Source organism: Miniopterus schreibersii (genome assembly GCF_964146895.1).
Source record: "Miniopterus schreibersii genome assembly, chromosome: 15".
NCBI classification, from domain to species: domain Eukaryota; kingdom Metazoa; phylum Chordata; class Mammalia; order Chiroptera; family Miniopteridae; genus Miniopterus; species Miniopterus schreibersii.
Window position 1 is genome coordinate 26,738,386 of NC_138115.1, and position 19,759 is coordinate 26,758,144.

The 19,759-nt window shown below is 37.9% G+C and overlaps 1 protein-coding gene and 1 pseudogene across 2 annotated transcripts in view; both read left to right on the forward strand.

Annotated features, from left to right (window-relative positions):
- COPB2 (COPI coat complex subunit beta 2) overlaps positions 1-19,610 on the forward strand; it is a 28,833-nt gene extending 9,223 nt beyond the window's left edge. The window contains exons 5-22 of the mRNA XM_081159325.1: positions 31-179; positions 1,573-1,719; positions 4,157-4,256; positions 4,904-5,046; positions 5,278-5,477; positions 6,802-6,912; positions 8,763-8,851; positions 8,939-9,045; positions 10,095-10,238; positions 10,874-11,004; positions 11,277-11,484; positions 15,235-15,345; positions 16,250-16,464; positions 17,895-17,987; positions 18,079-18,259; positions 18,450-18,518; positions 18,666-18,737; positions 19,264-19,610. Coding sequence (XP_081015451.1) covers positions 31-179; positions 1,573-1,719; positions 4,157-4,256; positions 4,904-5,046; positions 5,278-5,477; positions 6,802-6,912; positions 8,763-8,851; positions 8,939-9,045; positions 10,095-10,238; positions 10,874-11,004; positions 11,277-11,484; positions 15,235-15,345; positions 16,250-16,464; positions 17,895-17,987; positions 18,079-18,259; positions 18,450-18,518; positions 18,666-18,737; positions 19,264-19,359 — 2,366 coding nt within the window. The 3' untranslated portion in view covers positions 19,360-19,610. The remainder of the gene's footprint in view (positions 1-30; positions 180-1,572; positions 1,720-4,156; positions 4,257-4,903; positions 5,047-5,277; positions 5,478-6,801; positions 6,913-8,762; positions 8,852-8,938; positions 9,046-10,094; positions 10,239-10,873; positions 11,005-11,276; positions 11,485-15,234; positions 15,346-16,249; positions 16,465-17,894; positions 17,988-18,078; positions 18,260-18,449; positions 18,519-18,665; positions 18,738-19,263) is intronic.
- LOC308567669 (vesicle-associated membrane protein-associated protein A pseudogene) lies at positions 2,224-2,957 on the forward strand (annotated as a pseudogene). The gene has a single exon. The product of its transcript is annotated as a vesicle-associated membrane protein-associated protein A pseudogene (transcript).
- Positions 19,611-19,759: the final 149 nt, after the last annotated feature.

The window sequence follows — 19,759 nt, forward strand, 5'->3', positions numbered from 1 at the left end:
CAACTAACTTGAGACTTTCTTTTGGCATAGATGACATGCTTATTAAGCTCTGGGACTGGGATAAAAAATGGTCTTGCTCACAAGTGTTTGAAGGACACACCCATTATGTTATGCAGATTGTGATCAATCCCAAAGATAACAATCAGTTTGCCAGCGCATCTTTGGACAGAACTATCAAGGTAGGGTGTTTCCTATTTGTTAGTTATGATTATTGGTAAAATACAGTTGTTTCAGATATTTTATTACCTGCTGCCCATAAAGTTGTTCCCATCTTAGAAGTTTCTCTCGAAAGCTCATTTTGAAGTCAAAATAGGACTTCTCATTTTGATCCAGAAAGGCATAGTCTGTTTGGAAAAATATTGTGGCAACTCTGTTTTCTTAATGAAGGAGTGTTTTTCCATGTGGAAGCAATATTTTGTAAGACTTTTAAACTCCTGCAAACCCAGAAATTAAAAAATGCCCACATCTTCTCTAGGTTACTATTTCCTCTCCTTTTAGTATGTTTGTTGTTGACCTCTGCTGATTATGAATCTTTTTTATTTAAATTTTACCTGCCTCCATTCTCCTTTACTTACTCCATTTCTCCATACCGCTGCCAGTTATCTTTCTAATACATGGATTCTGTCTTATCAGTTGCCAACCTAAGGATAAAATTCAAATGCCTAGTGCGGAAGACTAGCCTCAGCTAATATTATGAGATATCTCCTAGAACCCTGGTCTAGTCACCATTCTCTAGAGATTCCATGAATGTTCATAGAAAATCTCACCGTATTTAGCTGTTCCCCCTGCCTGCAATACTCTTTATTCTCCCTTTTTTATTTATTTTCCTCTGGTGAATTACTCATCCTTCAAGGCCTAGCACAATTATTTACTCTGAGAGGCTCTTTTCAGACATCCATTTCACCTTTAGACAGAGGCAGTCATGCTCATCCCATTCATCCATTGCTTTTTGCCTCTCAGTGGCCTTCACACTGAATAATAATGTGCCTTTGGAAATTTTTATCCCCTCAAATGTTGATGTTTGGAGCGGGAACTGTGTGTCACCCTCCTCCCCGAGGCAGACATTCATTAGCAAGCAGCACAGTGCCTTTCCTGTACTAGATGCCAAATATGTGTTGTAGGCATATTCCTTTTTCCATCAAAATATTTAAAATATCTCTGTGCATAGATTTAAAATGATATATTGCATTAACTTTTGCTTACACATATATGCTTATAGTTATATAACATCTTTTTCCTTTAACTTATAAAAAATGTTATACATTAATTGTTTGACAATTTAGTATTAAATGTTATATGCCTGAACATCTTAGGGTTTAGATCCACTGAATCATAATCTCTAGGGATTAAAGCCTAGAAATTGGTGTTTTCAGATTACACCATAGTGATTCTGCCCCCTGGAAATTCAGGTAAAGTGAGAAGGAACAAAAACACATGGGCGGAAAAATGGACATTTTTTTAGCTTCTCTCTCCTGGGCTTTCACATTTTATGTATATGTCAGAGGTGTGGCAGAGGTGTCTTCTGAAAAGCAAGACCCCATATTGACTGGTAGATGCTGTTGTTCTCTGAAGGTATGGCAGCTGGGCTCTTCATCACCAAACTTCACTTTGGAGGGACATGAGAAAGGTGTGAATTGCATTGATTACTACAGTGGTGGTGACAAACCATACCTCATTTCAGGTGCAGATGACCGTCTGGTTAAAATATGGGACTATCAGGTACAGTTCTATTATAACTATTTGCCATATGTTAGATGTGCTTCTTACTGTTTCTTACAGGATAGTTAAAACTTGGATTATTGACCTCTGTTCATAGCATAATAACTTAAGGCCTCAGTATTTGTACCTAAACTATGGTCCCAGAATTCCCCATAAAAATGAAAAAAAATGCCTGACAATTAAAAATGAAATGCTGTCATGTTTATTTAATAGTAGAAATTAGAAATTTTAGGCTCCTGGCTGCTGGGGTGCACTCATAAGCATGCAAAAGTCTTACATGGCGCACCACCGTGTATGGCCCCAGTGGCTGATGTGGGGTTGAGTCAGTTGTGAGATCCAGAGCTGCTGACCCAGCTGGTGGCCCATCAACCCTGCAACATAGCAGTGGACATTGGGGTGCAGGAGACATGAACTGGCCCCATCATAAAGTTCGGCTGAGCCGTAGCCTGTCCCCAGCCAGCAAACTGCCGCTGTGGACTTGTATCCTGATTTGCACTGTCTCCAATGGCAATTGCCTCTGGGGCCATGGTGAAGCACAAGCAGATCCTGGTGCTTGACCCTCCCACAGAGCTCAAATTCAAAGGCTCCTTTACAGATGTAGTCACTACAAACCTTAAGTTGCTAAATTCATTGTATAGAAAAGTATGTTTCAAAGTGAAGACTACAGCACCTTGTTGGTACCGTGTGAGGTCTGACAGTGGAATTATTGACCCAGGCTGACTGTGACTGTTTCAGTAATGCTACCAGCCTTTTGACTATGATCCCAATGAAGAGTGAACACAAGTTTATGGTACAGACAATTTTTGTTCCACCGAACATTTCAGATATGAAAGCTGTGTGGAAAAAGGCAAAAGCTGATGAATTAATTCTAAATTGAGGTGTATTTTTGAAATGCCCAAGGAAAATGATAACTTGAATGATATGGAACTAGCAAAGCTGTTCCACTGAATGCATCTAAACAAGATGGGCCCACACCAAAACCACATAGTGTTTCACTCAGTGATGCTGAAACAGGGAAACTTATGGAAGAGTGTAAAAGACTTCAGGGAGAAATGATGAAGCTCTCAGGAGAAAATTGACACCTGAGAGACAAAGGCTTAAGGCTCAGAAAGGTAGGTCTGGATAAACCCCAATCGACCTCCACTATGTCCTTCAGAGATAACGTCACCAGTGCTCCTCCTTCACTTATAATTGCAGCCACTTTTATTGTATTCTTTCTCAGGAAATTCATCTTATAGAGTAATGCATGCACAGTGCTATTTCTTTTATTTTTCTTTTGACCAGAAATATATTTCTTTACCTATTATTTCACTGGCAGTATGGCCCACAGTGACCTTTTTTGTTTGTTTGTTTTGCATGTATATTATTATATAGGCTTTGCCTTTAATCTCTTATGGTTAGAAAAGCACAATAAAAACAAATGTTCGGCTACTGGACGAGTTGTATATGACCAGATCATCACTAGGAGATGTCAGTTGCCCATTTAGTCCTTTATGAAATTCATAAAGAATTGTTCGTTCTTTGTGGTTCTAATAAGAGTTCAAGAATTGTTCAGAGTCTTGTAAATATTAATCTAATAATCCCATTAAATTTTATCTGTTGCTCTTCTTGAAATATGATTTATTTAGATTGCTAACCCCACTCATTCAGGAAGTGCCAAGAGGCATTCTATGGGGAAATGGTACCTCTTACAGAGTAAATTTTTTCCTTTACCTTTGCCAATATCATGACAGAATTTTTCTTATCCCTTGTGAGGCAGTTGTTGACTGAGTTTTTTCATCTTTACAGTCCTGTCCCGTGGTATTTAACATAAAAAAATAAAACTGTTAAGAGATAAAAGAAAATTTTAACATTTTAATTAAAGTGAATTCTTACATCCTCTAGTGTCATTGGCAGACTTCCATTTATATTTGAAAGCTAGCAGATCAATGAATAATGTCATGAAGGAGCCATGGTACAACCATTTTGCCACATAGACTCATAAACCTAGTTGTGAACTCTTGTTACTATAGTTTTTATCCTCAAGATTTTGTTAAAATTTACTTTTGTTTCTCACTAAAAGTTTCTCTAAGCAATTAATAAAATGAGTCCTAGAAAACCAGTTTTTTATTTAAATACGGAATAAAAGCATTAAAGACATTATCTAGGAATTTGGGGAAGCAATTCTTAGATGCAAACCAGAGATCTTGTGTGTGTGTGTGTGTGTGTGTGTGTGTTTCTGTGTTTCTTTGAATGTGATATTTACATTTACCTGTACTATGAAATAATTAGAGGACATATGTACACACAAGGTAACTCTATTTTAAAAATGTCTGTACTGAATACTGTTTAGGTTGTTATAACCACTATAATTTATAATATACCTATGCACTGGCAAAATTTAGGATGAGTTCCTTGTTTTTCACTAATAAAAATGTTTTCTTTGTCTTGATTACAGAATAAAACATGTGTGCAGACACTGGAGGGACATGCCCAAAATGTGTCTTGTGCCAGTTTTCATCCTGAGTTGCCAATCATCATCACAGGTTCAGAAGATGGTAAGTTGCAAATGTATGTTTATTCCTGTGCTTAACAGTTACTAAGTGGATATTTAAGTCAGGTAGAGCCCTGCATTGTAATTGGAGTTTTCCAAGGATTTTTAATATTTTTATTAGTGTAGACTACTTAAACTATAAAAGAATAAAGGGCTATCATCATCATTCTAATGTATTTTGACTCAATTACTTAAATAAGAGGACATCTAGAAGTCCTAGAGAAAAACTGAAAAAGCCTTTGCTTTGGAGCTTAAAACCTGGGGTCAGATTCAGGTTCTGCCACTTCATGGTGTGCTTTGAGCAAATTATGAATTGGGAACAGACATATCTACCTCATAGAATCGTAGTGAAAGTATGAGAAGAAATCACATGTATAAAGCACTTGGCACACAGTAGGCACTGTAGTCAGGAAATCCTGTTATTAGTTCACATATAAAATTACATTTCTTAGTTTTAGTTTCTTATAAATTTTCTATTACTAATTTACTTATGTTGCTTTATAAAATCACTTATAGATTATAGATTTTAAAAGATTAAGCTGCCAGGAAGTGTTTTCTGTTTGAATGTAAAGACTTCCATGTTTCTGGTTCACCTGACACAGTTCATTGTTGGATGTTGAAATTAAAAAGGAGTATTCACATTCCTTTCAGGAACCGTGCGTATATGGCATTCAAGCACGTATCGCCTTGAGAGCACATTGAATTATGGAATGGAGAGAGTGTGGTGTGTGGCCAGTCTGAGAGGGTCCAATAATGTCGCTTTGGGCTATGATGAAGGGAGTATCATTGTTAAGGTAATTGCTAATTATACTGTCTCTCTGAGTAGATGGACATTGGGGAAGCATTGTGTTTTAGCACAGTCATTTTCCAAGTCACCAGTTTTGTTAAACTGGACTCTGCTATTATTAAGTGCAAGAGATTAAGCACTGGAGATTTGAAGTGGAAGAAAGGAAATAGGAAATGTTTATTTTGTTGTGGTTTGGGTTTTCCTTTTCATTGCTAAGAGTCACTTGTCATTCTTCCAGCTTGGTAGAGAGGAACCTGCCATGTCCATGGATGCCAATGGAAAGATAATTTGGGCCAAGCATTCAGAAGTCCAGCAGGCCAACCTGAAAGCAATGGGAGATGCTGAAATTAAAGATGGAGAAAGATTGCCACTGGCAGTAAAGGATATGGGCAGTTGTGAAATATACCCTCAGACTATTCAGCACAATCCTAATGGGCGGTAAGCCATCACCAAAATCTCTTTATGAGCTTCTACGTATGTTAGAGCAGGGTTTGGATAGCCACAGGGTCAGCGCTGTGGTGGGAATCCCTCATTGAGCTTTTGCCCTGGCCTCACAATCCTCAGCACAGCTGCAGGCAGCCATATGCATCACTGGATCCAGTTGGCATGCCAAGTAAAGCATATTTGCCTTCCTTGTCTGGTCCCACCACACAATTTTGAACAGTTACTCTTATTTCAAATGTGTTGGGTTTGTGTCCTTGCGCTCCTCTGAAGGCAAGGATCGTGTCTTACCCTGAGGCTCAGTAGGTGCCCTCTCAATATTTGCTGACTCTGAGATACATATATGTCTTTTGCAAAAGTTTTAGGATTGGTAATAATCCTTTTTCTTTCCTGGTATTTGAACCATCAGTACTATTCCTCCCTTAAGACTTATAAGTCACCAAACATCTTGTGAGAGAAGAGTTGTTAGCCAGTGAATTTAAGCCTGTGGAGCTTTAAAAAGTATTTTACAGTAGATCTGGGCATTTTGTAATGCTGTCCTGAGTATTAAAAAAAGGCAAAGTATATAAACCAACTATGCTGCCTCATTTAGTAAATGATATTCACAATTATTTGTAATAAAGTCTTTTTATGAAGATTAACAACACATTACATATTTTCTCATTAATTTCATAAAATGTTTTTCCTGTAAGTTTTGCATTTTACCTTTGGCAATCCAATAGCAGCCAACACAGTGTTCTAAATTAGAACTTTCAAAGAGAGTTGCTTTATGTCTTGAGAAAATTTTGACTAGTTGCAGCATTCTATTTATACTCATTATTTAAATGCTAAAATATCCTGTTTATTATGATAAATTTAACAGTCATTGAAAACTGGAGTGAAATATTTTTACTCACTTAAATGATCAGCTTTAAGATGAAGATAGTCTTGTAACAAAATAGTGCCTTCTTATGGTGTAAATGTAATGAGCAAAATGCTAGGCATCTTGATGTTCAACAAATACTGGTTGAATTGTCGGAGTCCTCCCAGTGCATCTCCAGCCATTCTCATCCTCCTGTTCCCAGCCTCCTCTTTTTATAAGAGAAGGCCACCACAGCATTGACCCCATTTTCATAATTTGCGTTTGGATTTGTTGGGTAGAATATTTATATCTAGGTTTGTATTCAAAGAAATGTGTAACTTTAAAAGATACTAGGTTCCATTGTAACAGTTAACTGAAATAACATTTATTATTGGAAATATTTTACTCTGAATATGAATCATTGTTTCTTGTACATGTCGTTGTTCCTCTGATTCCCTCCTTGGCTTCTATAATTTCCAGGTTTGTTGTGGTTTGTGGTGATGGTGAGTATATCATCTACACAGCAATGGCATTGAGAAACAAGAGCTTTGGGTCTGCCCAGGAGTTTGCATGGGCCCATGATTCTTCAGAGTAAGTAGCTTCGGTGATATCCAGCTTGCCCTGATTGCAAATGCTGTTCTGTGTGTGGCTGAGTTAAAGAGGTTCTTGAGGCCCAGTGTATGCTGTGCTTCTCCATGTTAAAGAACAGCTCTCAACAGAGCTGCCTGTTGCAAGGTTAGAGTCAGAGGCAGCTATGCAGTGTGAGCTGCCTTCGCTCTTTCTATATTTAGTATTGAGCTGGCTCCCTCAAACTGATCTAACCATCCCATTAACTGGGGCCTCAGCACCCATTTCCTTGATGGGAGCCCATGGCAGGGCCTGGTGCTTATGGGCTCAAAGCAAAGTAAGCCCTCACATCAGGTCCTTGGCAGGTGACCTGGGGTGACCCTTTGACCTGATGTCCTGAAGTGCTGCTGCTCCTTTATGAGCAGTCTGGGGAGATGCTATATTCTGATGTCATCTTGACGAGAACTTCATTGAGTCTTTTTAAAAATGCATTTTCTTTGCTATTACCTCCCATTTTTAATAAAACAAATTCTATCTGAATTCATAATGTTCATAAAATGTTCTTACTAAAATCAGGAAAAAAACATTTAACTCTGAATTATTATACCAGAAAGCCTGTGACTGGTTCCTTTTTGATTCCAGTTTGGTTAATGTAATAAACATTAGATTAGGGCTTTGGTAATTTTCACAGCACACATGGAATTACATCTTCAGTTTTCTTAGTTTTGTTTTCCCAAATTTTGTGTTGCCTCTGGCTCCAACAATGGGTAATTTAAGCCTCAGTGTTGTGTAATAAGATGCATTAAAAAAATTAACAAAAAGATTCACTGAGAGGTAACAAATTATTTTGGTCTTTTTATAAATTTCCTAAATACACTCATTCATGCACAGTTCCATATGCTAAAGGGTACTTTGTTATCATCTTAAGCAATATTATAGTTCATGCATTGCCTTGCCCTCCTCAGCATACCGCTGCCTCTGGTTTGGTAGTTCCCTTTTTCAGCTTTATCCATCCAAGACACTGTTCACCATCTTTTCTGTCTTGAGCACAGCACTTGTCAGGAATACTCTTGAATATTCAGCAATGGCCGCAGTTCCTCCTTTCAAGGCAGAGGCCTGAATATATGCAATTTTTGTAAGTTTTTGCCAAACATGACTGGTTAGTAAGCCACTTATAAAAGTTGTTTTTTATTTTTTAAGTCACTTTTATTGAGGTATAATTTATACAAAATACTTATTTTAAGTGTACATTTCAGTGGATTTAAGCTTATGTATACAAACGTTAACCACCAACTCAGTCAAGGTAAAGAACATTCTGTCACCTCAAAAAAATCACCATGTTTTCCTTAAACAGTCAGTACTCTGCCCCTACTCCCTGGCCCTAGGGAAATACTGATCTACTTTTTTGTCACCATATAGATTAGATTTGTCTTCTTTAGAGTTTTATAGAAATGGAGTTACATGGTATACACTCTTTTGTCTGGCTGCTTTCGCTCAGTGCAATGTTTTTGAGATTTACCCGTGTTGTTGCATGGATAGCAACTGGTTCCTTTTTTGCAGAGTAGTATTCCACTGTACAAATATACTACAGTTGGGTTAGTAATTCACCTATTGATAGACATTTAGGTCCTTTTTAGTTTCTAAAATAATTTGTAAGCCCTAGTAATTTGTGTAATAGTGTGAAACCCATTCATAATTTTTCCAACTGTAATGAGTTCACTGAATTCTTAAGGAAAAATTATATTAGCAAATCTTTAAATATTTTATATTTTTGTTTAATCACTACTTAAGTATATTTGAGGATACTTGTAATATTTGGTGGAATTATGGTTTAGTATATAATAATGCTGTTTGCCTTTCGTTTTTCCCCCCAGATATGCAATAAGAGAGAGCAACAGTGTTGTAAAGATATTTAAGAATTTTAAGGAAAAAAAATCATTTAAACCAGATTTTGGAGCTGAAAGTGAGTGCTATTTATATATGATACATTTTTAGAAGCTTTTTAATTGCTCGAAAAACATCTAAATAAAAACCTTTTTGTTCTTTTTAGGTATCTATGGAGGCTTCTTATTGGGAGTCAGATCTGTAAATGGCTTAGCTTTCTATGACTGGGACAATACAGAACTCATACGCAGAATTGAAATTCAGCCCAAACATGTGAGTTCCCTCCATAGTTTTTAGAATGTGCATCTTTGTGATGAGCTCTGGGTCCCTGAGGCCAAGAAAGGTCCCTGTACCCTACTGTCCCTGTTCCATTGTCTTGGACATAGCGCAGTAATACCTCAGTATTACTTAGAAACTCAGAGTTGTATTAAAATAAGGCAATAGATGTTTACATTTTGAAAAATGTAAAAAGTCATACAAATGCCAAGTGCTTTTCATATCTTCAGTGGCTTCTGACTGAGTGACAAAGCATTCTTTGAAGACAAGAAGTCAGGGAGTTCACTTGGAAAGGCCCAAAAAGCCCCACTCACTTCAGATAGTCTTTCCATACTTCACCTGATAATGGCTGTTTAAACTTTAGGTAACCGTCCCTCTCCAGTAACGAAAGTTTTCTACCTTTGGAACTGCCTTCTGCTTTGAGAGCTTTCATTGTTAGGAGATTATCTTTGGAGACAAATCCACCTCCCTAGGGATCTGTTTCTGTCTTCTAGAGCATGCACTCTCAGTGAGCAAAGGGGACAAAAGTTTGTGAGGGGTGAAAAAAATCTTAACTTTTTATCTAGAATGTGTAAGTATTCATATGTATATATATGTCATGTAATGTATATACTGTATGTTTATGTATTATATATGGACAAACATACAGAAAGTATCTGTGGAATTAAAATTTCATAGGGGAAGGTGATTATGAAAACACTGTCTAAAAAAGTTTGGGGGGTTGGAATTGAATTGATAATGGGGGGAAGGGTGAGAAACACTATTCTAGAACAATAGGGAATGGGCTGCTGCTCCTCTAAATTATAGCACATCTAGTGAACGTGGACAGCTGTCCTTCCTGTCTCCCTTACCTCTTTCCATTTCTGGACTAAATAGAACAGAACTGCCCTGCCCATCTTCCCAAATATATGTATATGTATGTACATTAAATTGTTAAGTATATACTTGTTAATGTAATATAAATCTTGTAAGAAGCAAAGTGTATGCAGTTTATCATATCCACTCAGAAATCCAAAATCATTTGTCTGTGTTTTTGTCATGTACAGATTTTCTGGTCTGATTCTGGAGAGTTAGTCTGTATTGCCACTGAGGAGTCATTTTTTATCCTTAAGTATCTGTCGGAAAAAGTGTTGGCTGCTCAGGAAACACATGAGGGAGTCACTGAAGATGGCATTGAAGATGCCTTTGAGGTAATTGCATCAGCACAACTTTAGATATATTTTTAAGTGATTATATTCTTATAACAGAACTTCAGTCATTTTAACATTTTAGTACAAATTAGGTTTGGGGAAATAGCATTTAAGGAATTATGGTAAAATGCCAAAATTAAAATCTTGGCTCAAAGATCAGAGTCTAAAAGTATTTGTGTTTAAAAGAAATTTGAGCTTTGATTTTAGGAAATCCTCAGACTAACTGTACTATTTTAAGTAAGGAAATTAGAAGGTGTTTTGGTCTTAAAACAATTTTGCCAGAGTGATTTAAATGAGCTCTCAAATGGTAGATAAATCATCCATTGTGGAGATGTTCTGGAACATTTTATGAAATACTTATTATGCCAGTTTCATGTGTGTTAGGAGTTTAGATCAACACTTTTTAAATCACAGCTTTGACACAGCAGTGAGATTTTACATTACAAATACTCATCCAGGGTTCTGTTCTTAAATGAAGGAAGATTATAGATATTCCAAAGATAGACTTTTTTTCTTGAAATAGGATTTTGCTTTGCATTCCTCTCTCTGCCTTATCTTAATTGTATTCAGTTTTTGTTACTGACAAGATCTTTAATGCTGACTAAGGTAATAATAGACTTTCTTTCTTCTTGTAGGTTCTTGGTGAGATTCAGGAAATCGTGAAAACAGGGCTATGGGTAGGCGACTGCTTCATTTACACAAGTTCTGTGAACAGATTAAATTATTATGTTGGAGGAGAAATAGTCACCATTGCCCACTTGGACAGGTAGCTGAGTATTGTTTTGCTTTTGCCTTAAGTGTCCTAAATTTAAAACTATACTTTTTAAACAAAACCTATTGCTGGCTTGTAGGAATGATAGGCCTGATTTTTCGTTGTCACAGTTTTCAGTAGGTTGGCAATTGCTAACCAAAATTACATCAATCAAATGGAAAGATTTTTGAGCGGGGGTGGGGGGGGTAGGGGGTGGGGTGTGTGTGTGTGTGTGTGTGTGTGTGTACTGATATGGGCTTCTAAGTTAGTTTTTGTTTCTAACGCAGAACGATGTATCTCCTGGGCTATATTCCTAAAGACAACAGGCTTTACCTGGGGGATAAAGAACTAAACATCGTTAGCTACTCCCTACTGGTTTCAGTGCTGGAATACCAGACGGCTGTCATGCGGAGGGACTTCAGCATGGCTGATAAGGTCCTTCCTACCATTCCAAAAGAACAAAGGACCAGAGTTGCACACTTTTTGGAAAAGCAGGTAAGAGGGTTTTTTATTTTATTTTATTATTTTATTTTTGTGTTTTTAAAAATCAGTTCAAAAGAATATTAGTATGATTTTGAAAAACTTTATTTCTTGATTGCCACTGATTTCCTTGTGGCAGTGGAGTTTTCCTACAAATTTAAGTCACTTGTTATACTCTTCCTTCTCCTTTCTCCTTTCAGTGTCCCTGGTACCCCATTTAAATGTTGGGGGTGATCATCAGTCTCCTTTTTGTAGACTTATTTGCCATTCTATTAATATAGTATTTTCATTTCTATGCTGCATCTCTCCTAGCAGCCTTTTTTTTTATGGTTAAATATACATAACATAAAATTTACCGTGAGACACTTTTTTCTTAATGTTTTTTAACCAAAGTTGTATGTGCATGAAGTTTTATGAGCCTTAAAGAAAGAACAGTCCTCTCTTCCCTCTCTCATTCCTACTCTCTAGAGGTAAGCACTTGTAATTCTTTTAGCTGACTCTTGGTGTTTATTTCCACATTCTGCACAGCATGCTTAGATTGCTGTTTCTCAGCTCTAGGCATTTTTATGACTTCCCACTCTACAGAAGAGGAGGATTTATCCACCTTTCCCCCCTTTTCTACCACATACGCGCCACTTTCCTGTTCCTTACTCTTCCAGAGCAGCTCCGAGTTTGACTAGAGCAGTATTCGATGCTTACGTTATTACGGCCATGTGAACACTGTCCACACTGAGCCCTGTGGTGTATTGTATGTTTCCCTTTATGCACTTTGTTTTCCCTGAAGTTAATAATTATCTTTTTTTAAACTTTGTTGTTTCGTGTGTGTGTGTCTTATGTACTTATGGTTATTCTCTACTCTGCTGGTTCTCCAGATTTCCTTTAAAATCTCCTTTCAGTATGTTTAGTCAGCTTCAGTCTGAAACTGGTTTTCTGTTCTCGGATATCCCCCCTTCTTCTTACCTGGTTTACTTCCCATTTTGTTGGAGCATGCCCTTCATTACTTTCCTCAGAAAAGGGTTATTAGTGGGAAATAAATTTTTTGTGACCTTGACTATCTGAAAGTGCAATTGTTCTACCCTGTACCATAATTGACCACTTAACTGGATAAAAATTCGAGGTTGGAGGTGATTTTCTCTTGGAATTTTGAAGACATTGTTTTATTGTTTTCTAGCTTCTTTCTAGTTGTTATTGAAGTCTAAAGCCATTTGTATTCCCGATTCTTGATACATGATCTGTTTTTCCTCCCTGGAAGCTTTTTTGGATCTTGTCCCTATTGTTCTGAGATAGGATGGTGGATCTTGAAAGGTGTCCATTATAATTACTTCTGCTGGGTATTAGATGAGCTCTTTTAATTGGAATTCACATCCTTCATTTTTGAGTTTTAAAAATCATTTCCCTAATGATTTCCTTCCTTTGTTTTATATAGTCTCTCTTTGTGGAATTGTTATTCATATGTTGGACCTCCTGAACTGGTTTTCTCATTTTGTTATTCTTGGCTTTTTAAATCTTGTTTATGGGTAAAGTTTCTCTTCTTTCTCTGAGGATATGAGTGATAGTTTTGTTGTTGTTTTGAAGGTTTTTACCCCCCTACATGGTAGGCTTCTTTCCGGTTATTGCTATTGGTTCATTTTGATCTTTTTTTTTTTATATATGTCTTTATTGATTCCAGAGAGAGGAAGGGAGAGGGAGAAAGCTAGAAACATCAGTGAGAGAGCCATTGATCGGCTGCCTCCTGCACGCCCCACACTGGGGATCGAGCCCGCAACCCGGGCATGTGCCCTGACCCAGAATCGAACCTTCATCTCCTGGATCCTAGGTTGATGCTCAACTGCTAAGCTATGACAACCGGCTGTGATCTCTCTTGTTAGGGATTTTTCTCAGGTGTCTGATGATCCTTGGGTACTCATTTAAGAGGGGAGATCTAAGAAGCAGATCAAAAAGTCTGAGTTTGTGGCTGGGCTACTGGATATGGACTCACAATATGTGATGTGGCTGGGCCATTTGTTTGGGGGCCCTCAGTGTCAGTATCTTTATCTAATGAATTTAATGACTCTTCATTTAATGAGCACTTAGCATTATCCAGGAACTGTTCTAGCTGACATGTAGCCCTCATTGACATTTTAGTATTTTTACATCATACCCCTTGGGCTGGTTAGAGCTTACAGATAAGTTTCCCAGTCACCACCATTCTGGAGGCTAAGTAGAAAACAGCATAGTGTCTCAGTATGCAGTATTTCATTTAGTCTCAACATCCATTTTCATAACTTCCTGTTCTTGGTGGGGTTTTTTAACTCAGGACTCTCTCCTCCAGGTATGCAGGGTATATCTGAGACCAGAGACCCTCGTCAAAGAATAAACCTTGTGTTTCATGTGTGGGTCAAGGGGTGTGAGGGAGAGGAGTGAGGCTTCTTATTTAGCCTTTCAGGCAGTTTTGTTCATTTGTTTTAGCACTACCCTTCACAGGACATCTTTGGGGATTATGAGGTGTGAATTGGGTGGTTTTCTATGCTGTCTTCACTCCTGATTTAGGATGAATTTTCTCTAGTGCTTTAACTGAAACTTTATACCCCTCTACCAGTTTTCCAGCTTTCCAAATTTTGCTACTACCTTTTGAATCCTCTGCCTTTTTGTGTGTCTTTGGGAGTTTATACCTTTAAAAAAGAAGCCCTTTAATGTCATTTCCGTGGAGATTTGGAGGAAAACAGCAGTAAATGTATTTAGTTCAGCTGGTTTCATCTGCTTTGTCCCTGCCTGTACCTGGCTAGTTCTGTAGACCTTCCACCCTCCACTCTTAGATTTCATGTTGTCTCCATCAGCGCCCGGGAAGAGGAGGGCAGCTTACTCGGGATGCGTGGTTTATATTGTACTCTTGGGTGATGAGGGAGGAGCTTGAATAGCCTGGGGACTTAAATGCTTTAGACAGGATGGTACAGCCGTTCTGAAGGTCCAGCCAAACAACTCTGGAAGCTGTGTACTTCTCCGTCCTGACCACGCTGTAACAGCCTTCCCCCTCCGTCTGATGAAGTCTGAGCTTTGCGTCTGACACACCGCTTCCTTAGAGTTGAAGAACTTGCCCATGGGGCACACCTCACCAGTACTATTTGTCTTGTGAGAGAAGCTAATTTAGGAATCACGGTAGTTGGTTTAAATGCCTGTTTCTCATGACTGGTGTCGAGCGTGAGAATACTTGCTGATGAGTAAATTGAACATGACCCAGCACTAACAGCATAGGTAATGACACTCAGTGTCAGGAGCTGAAAGCAGGTGTTTGCTACATGACCTGCAGATGGTAGGAAATAGGAAGGTTTGCCTTTGACTTCATTTTCTCTGAGGGACTGAACTGGATGATCCCTAAGACACAGTTTAGTGCGTAGGTTATGAACACCTAGGTCTACACCACTGTCTTTTTTTGAAAATCCTTCTCTTTTTGACATTTCTGATTTTACTAGTTGTTTTACTTGAGTTTATCTAGCATTGGCCAGCTTACACTGCTTAGAGAACAGTAGGCATTGTGCGACTGAATTTTCTCTGCTGGGGTTCATACTGGTTAATTTAATGACTCCGTCATTTTTCTCTGTCTCTCATTAGAGTATTTTGTTATCTGTTATTTTGTTTGATTCAAGTAATGGCCTTTCTGTGTCAGCAGGTACATCTGTTTTAGTCTGAGAGGGAAGTGGATGATTTGCTGAGTGCGTGGGCACTGTTTGCAGGCTGCACACACACGTTTTTATGGACATAAATACACACGTTTTTTAATCTGTTTAGGGCTTCAAGCAGCAAGCTCTTACAGTATCCACAGATCCTGAGCATCGCTTTGAACTTGCTCTTCAGCTTGGAGAACTAAAAATTGCGTACCAGTTAGCAGTGGAAGCAGAGGTACGTACTGATAACTGATAGGTCAGTAGGTATTTTTATGTGTTTAGTATAAATTGCAAATTAGACTCATTTTGCTGAGCTTATTGCCTCTTTGGTCTTGTTAACAAATGTATTTTACTAATCTTTGCATAAATTACATGGATTATATTGGTGATATTCTTACCATTCTAATTTTTTAAGAAAAAGTGTTTTCATATCTTACAGGAGATCTGTTTTGGAAGAGAAGGAAAGATGTAAGGTAGTAGGTAAACTAGTCTGGGAACTCTTAAGAGTGCAGATGTAGCAGTAATTTGTCAGTACCCCAAACTAGTGAGAAAGATGTTGGTTTTAAAGAAAGGTTCTGACATTTTGATAGTTTAGTGATATTTTTATGGATTTTTGTATATTGAGGGCTTCCAGTGTGGTTTAAGTCTAGTACTTGTAAATTCTTTTCAGGTGTCCAAAATAAATTTTAGCTCCTGTTAAGAGCATCCAAATGTGTAGTATTTTATTTCTGAGAAGCTACAGATGACAGATATTTATTGTTAAATATTTAAGGACATAAGAAACAATTTTCTAAACTTTAAAAAAAATGGAATTAAATCACTCGTTAAAATGATGGCAATCTAATTACCTTAAAACTTCTATTAGATGGTTTTTTTATTTTCACTGTGTAAAAATATAATGAGTTGATAATTATTCATGTATTATTAAAATTGATTTGTTTGAATTAATTTTGTATATGTGAATAATTTCCATTTCCTCATTATACATTTTGTCATTCCATTTTATTTTGATAACAAGCACAGCTCAATACAGTATTTATGTCTCCCATTGTCAGCACAGAATTGTTCAGGTTAATGTTGATGTTGGAAATTCAAATGTTTATTTCTGAAGATATTTAAACTTGGAAACTTTCTTACAGTCGGAACAGAAGTGGAAACAACTTGCTGAGCTTGCCATTAGTAAATGTCAGTTTGGCCTGGCCCAGGAGTGCCTGCACCATGCACAGGATTATGGGGGGCTGTTGCTGTTGGCCACTGCCTCTGGAAACGCTACTATGGTGAACAAGTTAGCAGAGGGCGCGGAGAGAGATGGCAAGAATAATGTGGCATTCATGAGCTACTTCTTACAGGGCAAGTAAGTATTAATCCAAGGTCTGAAAGATGTGGGCATAGTAATCAAAAGCACTTACTTCTGCATTTTCTTTGAGGGTGGTTTTTGGAGAGGACTGTGAAGCATGAACCCTAGAGAGCTGATGCCTGGCCAAATGGATTGCCAGTGCGGGCATTCAGGAGGACAGTGCTACCTTGGCGGCACTCACCTTCAGCAAATGATGCTTAGCACATTTGGTCTAAGGGTTTGAGGAAAGTGAGCTATTTAGGAAGGCTCAATTGGGAGAAATTTCCGACCGCCCTGCCACTTACTGGCTGAAGCATTTTATTTTATGGTGGCAGGTTATTTGTGTTGATCCAGTTGGTACCTGAATGGCAGATGATTTTACCCAAATTGGGTAATTCTGATCTGCTCATGGGAAGAATAAAGGGAGATGAAAGTGCCAGTTACTTTTAGATTTGAGTCCAACTGTAAAGCATAAAATGTCACATTTTTAAGTCTGGCAGTTAGTGCAAACCAAATCATTTCAACATTAGTAGACCATTTTATGAAATAAAACACAAAAGTATTCATTAACCTTGCCCTACATGCTCTCTTTTTAAACTCCACACATTACCATAAAATCTTTGAATGTGCACCCCTCAGAGTATTTGATGTTTATTTTTAGTATTTAATATATTATAGACAATGTAATATTTATAAATTTATATACCTGTAAGAATAGGTCCACCTTCCTTACCTACCCATAATTCAAAAATCCAGAAATATTCTGAAAGTAGATTTTTATAACTAACTTGATTTCAAAACATGACCTGAACTCTGAAATACTGTTACTTTTATGCCAGTAGGTATGTATTTATAACATTTAGTATCTGTGTTACTGCAGAATATTAACATTTACAATTTTTATTTGATACTGATATTAGGTAATGTATAAATGTACTGTATTACCTTTCTGAAATCCAAAGAATTCTTAATTCTAAACATTTATCAAACTTATAAAAAACAAAAACGAGAAAAAAACAAAACACTTATGTACTTTCCTACTGGACACCACTGGACTGTCTGGCACGGCCCATGTTGGAGATACTGCCCTCGATATTCCCACTTGTGAACCTGGTTTTTATTCCCATATCTCCTGAAGCCTTTCAAAGGTGCTCATCTCAGCTGCCTTGTCTTGAAAAGCCCCTTTTGATTCCTCTTAGTTGTTGTTAAAAAAAGTTGAGATGGAAAATGGTCACAAAAGCTTTCTCACCCTTCACAACTCCTGGAGTCCACTGATTGTGGAACACACCGGGGATGACAGGTTAATGGCTCAGTGAACAAAATGAGGCGTATGTGTGGGAGTTGGGGAGGGAATGCTGACTTTGCAACACTAAATCCATGTTTCTTTAATGTGTTAAATGCCAGCGTGACAGCGTTTATTCTTGGTAAAGTGCCTCTCCTATTTTCAGGCTTGATGCTTGCCTGGAGCTCTTGATCAGGACTGGACGACTGCCAGAAGCTGCCTTCCTGGCCCGGACTTACTTACCCAGTCAGGTTTCAAGGTACAGACTTTTAATTTTAGGAAGAAATGTTTCAAATAAAAACAGAGCACACTTATTTAGTCTCCCTTTGGTTCCATGATATCTATATTAGGGTGGTTAAACTCTGGAGAGAAAATCTCTCAAAAGTCAATCAGAAAGCAGCGGAATCCCTTGCTGATCCAACAGAGTATGAAAACCTTTTTCCTGGATTAAAAGAAGCCTTTGTTGTGGAAGAATGGGTGAAGGAAACACATGCTGATCTGTGGCCAGCTAAACAGTACCCACTTGTCACGGTGAGTGGCCGGGGTGCCAGGCCTCATTTGTTGTGACTACAGGGTGAGACTGCACTCACGACTCGGGGTTTTGAACAGTACTACATATATTATTGTGGAATAAGAGCTAATGTCTGGGATTTAAGCCAGCTTCATAGATGAATTACAACTTCAAAATATTCCATTTTATTATTGCTTTATTCTCTGATAGCCAAATGAAGAAAGAAATGTTATGGAAGAGGCAAAAGGCTTTCAGCCCTCAAGATCTGCAGCTCAGCAGGTCAGTAAAATGCTACATGGAATAATCTGGTTGAAATTTGTTAAGTACTCTCTCACACTTCCTAATCATATCAGCCTTCCCTTGGGGGAAATTTTAAATTCCTGAACAAATTCCGATTTTTACATGTATCTCCACTTGGGCTTTCAGGAACTTGATGAGAAACCTGCTTCTCCTACTCCAGTTATCATGGAGTCCTACACAGCCAACAAAGAAGAAAAGGTATGGCCACCATCCCCAAACTTCCCATTGGAACCCCAGCCTCACCTCCCTCCCTGTGCACGTCTGCAAGGGGTGCAGGCCTCTGCATTTTAAGTGATGTAATCAGTTTCAGAGCAGGGGCTTGGAAATGGGAAGAAGCCCTTTTTGACTGACTACAGGCTATATACCTCATTTTATTGCACTTGTTACTGCATTTTTTAAAATTGAAGGTAAGCCCCAGCAAAAAAATTACAACTCACTGAAGGCTCAGATGATGGTTAGCATTTTTTAATAGTGAAGTCTTTAAGGTATGTACATTTTTAGACATAATGCTATTGCAAACTTAATAGACTACAGTATAGTGTAAACATAACTTTTATATGCTCTGGGAAACAAAACTGATGAGACTTGCTTTACTGAGCTGGTCTGGAACTGAACCCACAGCTCCGAGGGGTGCCTGCATTGTCTTAGTTCTCTTTGGAGCATGAATCAGAGCTAACTTTTCTTTAACACAGTCCTATGTGACTCACCCTCTTTTTTTTTGTAGAGTTTACTCGAACTGGAGGTAGATTTGGATAATTTGGAATTAGAAGATATTGACACAACGGGTATCAACCTGGATGAAGATATTCTGGATGACTGAATGTAATGTTTCCCATTTACTCGACTAAACAGATCAGTACTATGGACAGGTATTAATCGTCACCCTGACTGCAGTGCTTTGGGACTCCGAGAAGAATCTCAAATTTTAATATGTAAACACTGTGCCCTCCTTGTCTTAGGAAGTTTATGTGCAGCATCTACATCACTGTGTTTCCTTGTTAACGAAAATAGACGTGGGCTTTGATTTTTTTCATACTGTCAGACCATTTCTCATAAAATCTTTTGAATTAATGACACTTCAAAGTTTCCTTTCTAAATAAGAAAATAGCATCTAGATTTAGAAGGCTGGACCAAAACTACACCTCACCATACGATCAGCCCACATTCTTTGCACCACTAAATCATATAGTCACATCAACCATACTATAACTCTCTTAACC